Source organism: Manis pentadactyla, chromosome 5, assembly GCF_030020395.1.
Source record: "Manis pentadactyla isolate mManPen7 chromosome 5, mManPen7.hap1, whole genome shotgun sequence".
Taxonomy (NCBI): Eukaryota; Metazoa; Chordata; class Mammalia; order Pholidota; family Manidae; genus Manis; species Manis pentadactyla.
Window position 1 is genome coordinate 32,368,732 of NC_080023.1, and position 10,547 is coordinate 32,379,278.

Genomic DNA, 10,547 nt, shown 5'->3' on the forward strand with positions numbered 1-10,547 from the left:
TAGAGCCTTATTTACCAGCCCTCTGCATTTGAAATTGTTTCTGTAATAATCCACATGTGACTTCCAGCTATAAACACATTTCTGACCTGGGTTACTCTAAGGGTTTTTTGGGGAGGAGGTGGTATTTTACTCAAATACACAATTGTATAATGTTTTAATGTATGTATAAACAAAGTCATAATCAAATTGTAACTGATTTTTAAAAAAATCATCTTCAATAATTCCCAGGAAGGAGACAGGTATGTACTGTCTAATGGAAATCTATAATCTATAGTTTTTTATATTACTAAAACACATGGAAAACTTATTTCTTGCCATCTTTCCGTTTTCCTCACTGGCATTTTTCATCTTATGAAATGTTCATCTTCTTGAATTTATATTCTTATAATATGACCTAGAAAGGAGATAGAGAAATTTTTTACTGTTAATACTGCCGTCTTTGTATCCAATAGTGACCAACTGGACTTTCTAGAACTAATGATATATCCTTTGTAGTTGGCTATGAGGTCATTTTATGATGACTTTTTAATCCTTAGTTTAAATAATTCAATTGGAAGAGAAATAGAGGACATATCCTTCCTTTGGTATCATTTTAAGAAGTAAATGAATTCTACTCAATCATATTTGTTATTGGGCAGGCTATATTCTCATCCCCATAAACAAGGATTTATGAATTTAACTACTGCCATTAATACTGTTGGGAGTCAGACATCTAAATTCTCACTCCCAAAGATAGAAATGCATTCCAGAATTACTCCTAAGACTACAGTCTCTCAGAGTAAGTATACAGAATGCTAAATAGAACCAGGAAAATATTCTACAGTATGGGACAAATGCCCAAGTTGCTAAGTCATCTTGCATTCCAGGTATAAATCTAATTTGATCTATTATGCCTTGCTGCAATCAGATTCTTAATGTTTTGTTTAAAAGTTTTTATCTATGTTTATAAATGAGATTGGCCTCTACATTTTTCTTTCTGTACCATCTTTGTTGAGTTTGGGTACCAAAATATACTAGCCTTAAAAAATAAGTTGGAAAATATTCCCCTTTTTCTATTTTCTGAAAGGTTTATCATAAAATTGCATTTATCTATTTAATATATTTCTTGAAAGTTTGGCAGAACATGCATGTAGAAATAAACAGAACCTAGGGTTTCTTAAGGGAAAATTCAACAATTAGCTTAATTTCTTTATTGTTGTATAACTCTTGGGTTTTCCATTTCTTCCATTTCATTCCAAAATAAAAATAATAAATTTTATTTTTCTATAAATGTGTCCTTACATTTTAAATGTACTGACTTAAAATTATTCATAATAATCTCTTATTACTTTTTAAAATTCTGTTACATCCTTTTTCATTCCTAACATTAATTACTTGTGCCTTCTCATATTTTTAATCATTCAATTTTAGTAGGCAAAATAATGGCTCCCAAAATGTGCACATACAAATTCCCAGACCTTATGAATGTGTTACATCACAAGGCAGAAAATGAAATTAAGATTTCTAATGAACTGATCTTAAAATAAGGAGATTAGTTAGGTAGGTCGAATGTGATCACAAATATGAGTGAGAGAGGCAGAAGACTCTGTGCCAGAGTAATACAACGTGAAAAAGACTTGACAGGCCTTTGCTGGCTTTAAAGATGGAATAAGGTTACAAGCCAAGGAATGTGGGCAACTTCCACAAATTGGAAAAGTCAAGAAAATTGATTCTCACCTGCAGCCTCTGAAAGGAATGCAATTTTTGGATAGTATTTTTGGTCTATCTTGTTTTTTCATTGACATCAGACCAGTAGTTTCTTTTGTTTTATACATGACATATTTTCAAGATTTATTTAGATTGACTCACATGTTTATAATTGTAATGAGGGTTTTTTCTGCCATTTCTTCTGTGCATTTCTTGCCTTCCTTATGGGATTATATTCTTTTTCCTCAAGTTAATTCTCTATAACTTCCTTCACTAAGGATCAGCTGATAATTAGTTCTCTGTTTTTGTTCATCTGAAAATGTACATCTTACGAATTCTAGGTTGACAATAATTTTGCTTTAGTACGTTCCAGACATAATTCTATTGCCTTCTGATTTTCATTGTTACTTTCAAGAAGTGAACTGTCTGCTTAATTATTGTTCCTTTGAAGACAATTAGCCTTTATCTCTGGTTATTATTAAAATCTTTTTAGTTTTCATGTTCTGCAGAATTCCTTTTTATTTATTCTGTTTGGGATTTGCTGGGTTCCTGAATTTATGTCTTTCATCACTTCTGTAAAATCCTCAGCCACATCTCTTCAAACATCCCTGTTCTCTCTTTTATCTCCTTTTGCAGCTTTGATTAGAAATCTCTCGCTTTGTTCTCCATGACTCCTAACATCTGTTCATATTTTCTATTTCTCTGGCTCTACATGCTCTATTCTAGGTCATTTCTTCAGATCTATATTTCAGTTCATTGATTCATTATTCAATTGTATCTAATCTTATTATTCCATTCCTTGTGTTTCTACTTCAAGTTATTATATTTTCATTATTAGCATTTCTAATTGGTTCTTTTTCAAATCTGCCTGATTCTTTTTAATAGTTTTGTTTATTAGTTAACTTTTTGATCCCCTTTTTTATTTATTGAAAAAATTAAATACTTATTTTATATTTCATACTTATAATTCCAATATTTGAATTCGTTAAAGATCTGATTCTGTTATTTGTTCTCTCTATTGACTTGTCTGTTAAGTCTTCATGTGTTCCATAATTTCTTAGTATCTTATGTTCCTTAGAATTTTATCTGGGAGATTATTTGAGATTTGGCTTAAAGATGTTTTCCTCCAGAGAGGATTGGTGTTTGCCTCTGCTTAGTGTCTAGTGACACCATCAACTCAAACTACTTTAAACTAAATTCTTGGTGTGGTGAAATAGAAACCTTTGTATACTGAATATACATTAGTCCAACAACTATGGAAAATAATATGGAGGGTCTTCAAAAAATTAAAAATATATCTATCATGAGATCCAGCAATTCCACTTGTGGGTGTACCCAAAGGAAATGAAAACAAGATTTCAGTGAGACATATGCACTCCTAGGTTTATCACAGCCTTATTCAGCGTAGCCAAGATATGGAAACAACCCAGATGTTCATCAGTGAATGAATGGATAGAAAAGACTTGGCATATATACACAATGGAATGTTTTTCAGCCTTGAGAAAGGAGGATACCCTGTCATTTGCAACAACATGGATGGATCTTGCACACATTATGTTAAGTGAAGTAAGACAGGAAATTACTGTATGATATCACTTATATGTAGAATCTAAAAAAGTCAAACCCATTGAAAAAGAAAAAAGAAAGAATAACAACCAGAGTAAAACAATGATTACCAGGGAATTGGGGATGGGGGTAAAACTGATGGTGTTTAAGGGTACAACCTTGTAACGGGTACTAAATAAGCCAAAGAGATCTAATGTACAGTATATTGAATATAGACAATAATATTGCACCCTAAGTATGTAGTGTGATTAATATTTTTACATTAACCATATTACAATGTATAAGTGCATCAAAGTAACAAATGTATTAAAGTAACAGTCTGCACACCTGAAATGTACAGTGTTACATGTCAAATCTATCCAGGAAATTCTTGGAATGGGCTTTTCACACCTCATAGGCAATGGCTGTCAGTATCCAAATTATGACAAGTTCATGTTCACAAACTCTCAAGGGAAATCTTTTCCTTACTCTATATCCTAGGTGGAGACAGACAATTATCCTCACAGCCAAATAGGTTTTCTCCTAGATTACTCTTCCATGGAGTGTATCACATTATGTGTCCTAGTCTTAAGCTTTGGCTTCTGTGTCTTCCTCCCCCTTCCCCCACCCACCCCCTGTGTGGTCTAATGAAACTGAGACTCTAGACCACCAGGAATTGATAGATGCTCTTCAGGGGACTGATTTGCTCACTCTTGCAGACCCATCTGAATTTGTCATTTCTAGTCATTTTCCACCTTTGAGCCATTTTCTTACTTTCTTATCAGTTGAACTGTGTATATTTTAGTTTGTAATGTTTTACCTCACATTTTTAGGTATTTTGTGCCAAGAGTGTTTTTCAACTGCAAGAACCAAAGTCTCTTAACTATCTGTTGACCTTCAAAAATAAGTGAGGATTTATAGTAAAACCTTCATTGTCTGACAGACAATAAGGGCTCCAAAAACTACTGTATGTGATAAAATTTTGTTTCAAAAATGTAAGATGAAGATAATAATACCTGGCTTGCCTAAATCATAAGAGAATCAGATGAGAAATGCTTCCTTCAAGAATATAAATGTACTTAGCTATTTTTTTTCCTTTTGGTCCTTTTTATTTCCTTCACATTATTACTCAGAAAATTCACTCGATCAACAAATGCTCATTGAGTGCCCCCTAATGTGACAGCACCATCTTAGGTGCTTGAATTATGAACAAAATAGACAAAAACTTAATTTTCGTGCTCACTTCGGCAGCACATATTCTAAAATTGGAACGATACAGAGAAGATTAGCATGGCCCCTGCGCAAGGATGACACGCAAATTCGTGAAGCGTTCCATATTTAAAACAAAAAACAAAAAACTTAATTTTCATCAAGCTTACATTCTATCTGGAGAAATCAGACAACAAAAATATACACAACAAAGGAGTAAATTTATAGGTGATAAGTGCTATGGAGAAAAGAAACAAAACAGTGTCAGGGAAAGATATATCACCACATTCATGTTTTAGAGAAAGTAATTTTTCTATAAAAAACAGAAAAGATATGCAGAGAGAACATTTCTCCACCAATGCAATGAGACGAGCAGTAGCATCCTCAGAAAGGTTGTTGGTATAGATGTGGGAAGGCCAGTTCTGCCAAAGCAGTAAACAGTTTCATATAGAGCAGTATTTTTTTTTTGCCAGCACATATTGTCTAACATATATACATAAAAACATTGTGTTTATTTGTAGCCATCATGAAACTATGAAGATTCAGAAAATTTAGTAAGAAGTGAAATCTTACAACAAAGTAAATTTAACCATCTAGTTTTGTTTCTTCTTTCTGAAGATTTTCAGCATAGTCTCTAGTGAGAATGATGCTATGCCGTGAATGAGTTGAAATATTTCATGAGTTGAAATGAGCTATTAATGTAAAATAACTTGGTATATAGTGCCAGATACATGTATAAGTATTTGTTAACATTTTTACAATTTTTTTTAAAAGTCATAAGACTATATCCCAAACCTTACTGGGGATTACTGATTAAGTTTTTAATGAGCCAGTCAATAAGAGGAAAATTAAGTGCCATTTTGAGAACTAGGATAACCTTTTCAGGCAAATTAATTGCAGTTACCCTTGATAACACTGTTCTTTATAATACAGACATAAATAATGTGTACATATGCTGAAATACTTCAGGGTTTATCTTAGTGTTCCTAAATACTTAAATTCCTTAATCCTTTGCTTTCTTCCATTTCACTGCCCAGTATACTACATGTTCCATCAGAGAGTGTGAAATGGAAGGGAAACTGAAAGCTGGTAAACTATGTCAGTTTTTCTCTTTAAGTGAGGAAGTCAAAACAGCGAGATAAAATTAGTTTGGAGGTGTTTTCATCTGTGCTATTCCTGTCCTACCTCACCACAAATCATCAGAGATATACTCGTATAACTCCCTAGAATTTGTGGTTTCAAGAATTTCTGAGCTATTTATGTGAATATATTTTATTTGAAAGTCAATAATAATTGCTTCTCTTAGAATATGCTTCTGCAAGCAGCTAAGGAGAAATATAAGGTGATCATTAGAACTCTGATAATTCTCGCTCTTTGCAATGAAAATGGAAAGAACATTCTCCCCCAAACAGACCTGGAAGCAATTTTTACATTCCCATTGCAGTCTTTACATTGCTGTTTGTATTTACTTATTCCCCAGTCAGTCCTGCCTTTGACTAAAAACTCCTTGAAGGAAGAATTGCCATCCATTTTTGCAACCTTGGGTTCCTCATACAGGTGGACACCATTCTTAAGTGAAAGAATAGATAAAGATTGCTGAGGAATTAACCATTGCTCTCTCTTGAACACTGTAAGTCCAACAAAAGCAGTTTGGTGATATCTCTTGTTTGGGGCAATCTAGCTCCCTTAACTGCAAGAAGATCTGAATCAAAATATATCCATTCCTTTTATATATTCATTACCTACACGCTATGAGTGTACCAAACCTGAATCTTAGTATAAGCCACCTTTCAAATAAACCGAAAGTTTTAGAATAAGCTATCTTGCCAGTCCATACCCAATGCAACCTCATTAGAAGTCCCAAACACAGTTGAAAAAGTTCCTCTCTGGGTAATTATGATAGTTGAATATTCTGACTAATGATTATTCAGGGACTTAGATGCATTCTTGATGAAAAATGATCAAACACAGTACTCTATTTTAACTTAGGCCTTCAGAGGGTTTATTATTTTGAAATCAAACCTATTAAACCCCTTGAATACATTATTCCTCATTAAGATTCCTTTTGGATTCATTTGACTCATTAAAGACAGCAAATAATCCATAAGTAAAAAATCATTTCTTAATATTTATCCTAGAAATTAAAGGGACAAGAATATAAGAAAAAATGAAAAAAAGACACAAGTAACTGATAATGTAGGTAAGACTATACAGGAGAATCTCAAGGTTAAATTTCAGCACTTCTAGACACTCTTAGCCTATCATCTAAATAATTTTACCAGATATTTAATCTTATGAAATACACTGGTTGTCAAGTCAATTCATTTCATAAGGCAACCATTATTGTGATTTAAAAATTACTTTTAAAAAAAGCCAATTATGTGCCTTTAGTTTAATCAATATAAAACTGCATAAAATGTGGCTATAAAAATTTGTTCCTGGTGACCCATAAGCCATTATAAAATATAAAGTGTTATTATTACACTGTTGCATGTATAAAAGATTTTGCCTAATAATCAACTTTTTGTTTATGGTGGCTCTGTGAATAGAATAGAAAGTCATTCTAACACAAAATGACATCAGGATAAGATGGTGGTTTACAAATGTTTTTGTTCCTTGGCCCCAAGGAGAGTTCCTTTGAAACAAAATTCTCAAATACATCATTCCAAAAAGAGGCCAAGGAAATATCTATGCTGTTCTTGGACTAGGAAAAGAGAAAGTTTGTGGAGGCAGTAAAGATAGTATTGGGAGCTGATATATTCAGTTAAAGAGAGCAAAAACTATTATCAGTGATGGCTGATTATTGCCAAGGCATCTGCCTGGAAAAGAACTTTAACATTCTCTTGTAGTCATTAATTCTCATAAAACACTAACTAATAGTAACCAAATTGCTTATTAAGTTTTTTTAGGCTGATTACCAGGATTTTATTATATCCAACCTGATTTTTTTGGAGGTGCTAGGTACATCTATATGACCTACCTTAGATAACAATTAAATAAGCTTATTAGCCACAACAGTTTTCAAAACTGTAACAGGTTATCTCTGTTCTCTTAATTTTTTCACTCAGTGAAATCAAGGATTAAAATATATGCTATAATTGCTTAATCTAAGCAACATAATGCCAGAAAGCCAGAGAAGTTTAAAAAATTCAATTGTTCATGAAATTGCACAGAGTATTTATTTATCAAAAATATTTTTATCTGGCTACTTAGCATCACACATGTACAACATTAAATAATCACTGCAATATGTCACCAAATATAATTAGCAAAATAATTAGCAAAAGTATTCAGCAAATGTACTTTTAACATTATGTATATGCAACAATAATCATTGCAGCAAGTCATAAAATACAATCATTTTTCCCTGATTTTAATCAAGTTCATGAAACTTTTTAATGACAGAACACAGGATTTTCTTTTTACTTTTTCTTCTCATTAAATGTCAAGGAGCAAAATTACCATGTAAATAATCACGTTAATATATTTTCAAATCTTTTACTGACATATAAAAATAGTTTAAATTTACATCTGTTTATTTTTCTACCCTAGGTTTCAGCGATCATATCACAACTCTCTGAAATTCCACAGCTAATTTTGTTCTATTTCTCTCTACTTATAGATACCCATGCACACACTTGCTTCACTTTGCACCCACCTTATTTTAATTATATTTTGAAAATCTCTGAATACTTACACTTTTCAAAAAATATCAATGTTATTTGTGTGCAATAGTAGTGATTGGAGGAATTTAAGCATTTTTAACATAATAAATGTTACTTTCTTTATAAACAATTCCAAAATATAAAAGCATACTTAAAACTGGTTTGAAAGAAAATGTTTCAAAGAGCAAAATCATGTGATGAAAGTACTATAAACCCAATATTTGATAACTGGACTACAGATTTTAAATATTTCTTTCATGTTGTCATTTCATTATTGTATGCTAAATAATTAAGTACTATTAACAAGGTTGTTGTGCTAGAAAACAGTCAACTAAAATTACAATCTCATTTATTTAATAAACCTTTTGAGACTGAGAGCTTCAGCCCATGTGGCATGTACCCAAAAAGGAGACCTTTCCTGTAACCACTAGCTGTCATAATTTCTAAAAATAAGGAAAAAGAAAAGATAAATTAGAATTATACACTCACCTTTTGGTGTTTTGAAATATTCTGGCAAAACTAAAATGAACATGATCACCATTGCCAAAAGTAATTTAATGAGGGCTGTTTTTGTCATATCTTTTTACATGACACAGTGTGTTCTCATCCAGTACACTGACGGCATGTTTCTTCCTGCTTCAAGTTTCATCTCTACAGCACTTTGAATTTATACAGTTTACCTAGCACCCACTTCCTTTTGTGTAAGACAGAAAAAAAGAGGCCTTGAACTGAGACTTCTTCATTTTGAGTCACTTTCCATTAAGGAAACTAATAAGCACTTTCAAACTAACTTCTAAACAGAAAGATAAAGAATCTCAAGAAGCAGAGGTCTTGCCCTCATCTAAATTGGGAGATATTTTCCCATGTTTGACGATCTGTATGAGTAAATACAAACTCGCCAAAAATAAAATAGTGAATGTCAGTCATGTCCAGGTTTTTTGAACATCATTCATTCATTTACTTATTAAATGATTGTTGAGCCCTTTTAAGTGCCAGACACTGTGCTGGATTCTGGTGTTCAGAAAACTGTCTAGAAGACAGAAAACAGTACAAAATGTAAGGATAAACTAAAGACATATGCAGAATTTGATTCTACTTTAGCACACTGTATAAAACCTATAGAATGGGACTCATCATTATGCCTATAAATACTGTGATAATTGTTACAGAATCCACATTTTCAGTCCCCATTTCAATAAAAGGTCTTTCATTATGATAGTTCCAGTGTCTGTTTTAGAATACAACTGAAGAAAGATGGCAGCATGAGAGGTGAGACAGAGACCTCACCCTAAAACCACACATATGATACAAAAATATAATTAATACAACTAATCCTGAAAGAGCAACAGGAAAGAAGTCTGCACCAGACTGCACACACCTGGAGAAAAGAGCAGACCTCACGGAACAGGAAAATGTACCAAAGCTGTGACCCAGCAGGACCCAAGCCCATCCCTTACTCCAGCTCATCAGCGGGAGAAAGAGAAACAGAGTGGGGAGGAAGTGGAGGCCTGGGACTGCTGAACACCTTGCCCTGGAGATCTGCTCTGGGAGCACGAACCTACATTGCATGGTGCTCTGGTGAGTAGTGGGGTTGGAAAGCTAAGACAGGCAGAATATGTGGAGAGATGGAGATTCCAGCTGCTTCTGGAAAACAGGAATTCATATCTGGCTGATCTGGGCAGGCAGTCTGAGAGGCTTCCTAACAACAAGAGGGCTGCTAAAGGGGTAAGGATTGAACAGAGCTTACTGCTCAGGAGAAAGGACAGGTAGACATCAGGCTGGGAACCTAAACAATCTTCAGGCACTCCATCCCCCTGGCTGGCTATGGGCTCCAAGGCCCCACACCATGATACACAGCCTGCTGTGTCTCCCTCTGGCTAGTCTATACCTGGCTTACAAAACGGCAGCCCCTGCCCTGGCATCAGGGCAGCAAGAGGGAAGGCCTGCCTATGGCAGCTACAAACACAAAGCATAGAGGCTTACACCTGTGTGTTCAGCCCACTGGTTCTGGCAGTGTAGACAGGCATAGCAGCCAGGAAGCAGGAAATAGCTCTTTTCTCCCCTCCGGCACCAGCACCACTCCCCTGTGACCCCCAACATCTCCCCAGGGGCTGAGCATCTCCAGAGAGGAGAATTTCTGGGAACTAGAGGGCACCACATACAAATATCAAATGTCAAAGGAACCTGGTTCAAAGCAAAATCTCAACACCAGAGAAAAGACCAAGTGAGAATAAATTAATAAACCTTGCTGAAAGAGATTTCAAAATGAAAATCATAAACATGCTCATGGAGGTACAGAAAAATATTCAAGAACTCAGGAACAAATTTAGGATGGAGATCCAATTGTTGAAAAGCACAATGGAGGATATTAAAAGCAGATTAGATATGGTGGAGGAGATGACAAATGAAAGAGAAACTAGGGAAGAGGAATACAAAGAAGAT

At 34.0% G+C, this 10,547-nt stretch overlaps 1 protein-coding gene and 1 non-coding gene across 3 annotated transcripts in view; one reads left to right on the plus strand and one right to left on the minus strand.

Annotated features, from left to right (window-relative positions):
* Positions 1 to 8,742, minus strand: part of TMEM156 (transmembrane protein 156) — a 33,782-nt gene extending 25,040 nt beyond the window's left edge. For both annotated transcript variants that reach the window (XM_036908485.2, XM_036908482.2), the window contains exon 1: positions 8,595 to 8,742. In XM_036908485.2, the coding sequence (XP_036764380.2) occupies positions 8,595 to 8,682 (88 nt within the window). In that variant the 5' untranslated portion in view covers positions 8,683 to 8,742. The remainder of the gene's footprint in view (positions 1 to 8,594) is intronic.
* Positions 4,467 to 4,573, plus strand: LOC118924084 (U6 spliceosomal RNA). The gene has a single exon (XR_005029452.1). It is a non-coding gene; the product is annotated as a U6 spliceosomal RNA (small nuclear RNA).
* Positions 8,743 to 10,547: the final 1,805 nt, after the last annotated feature.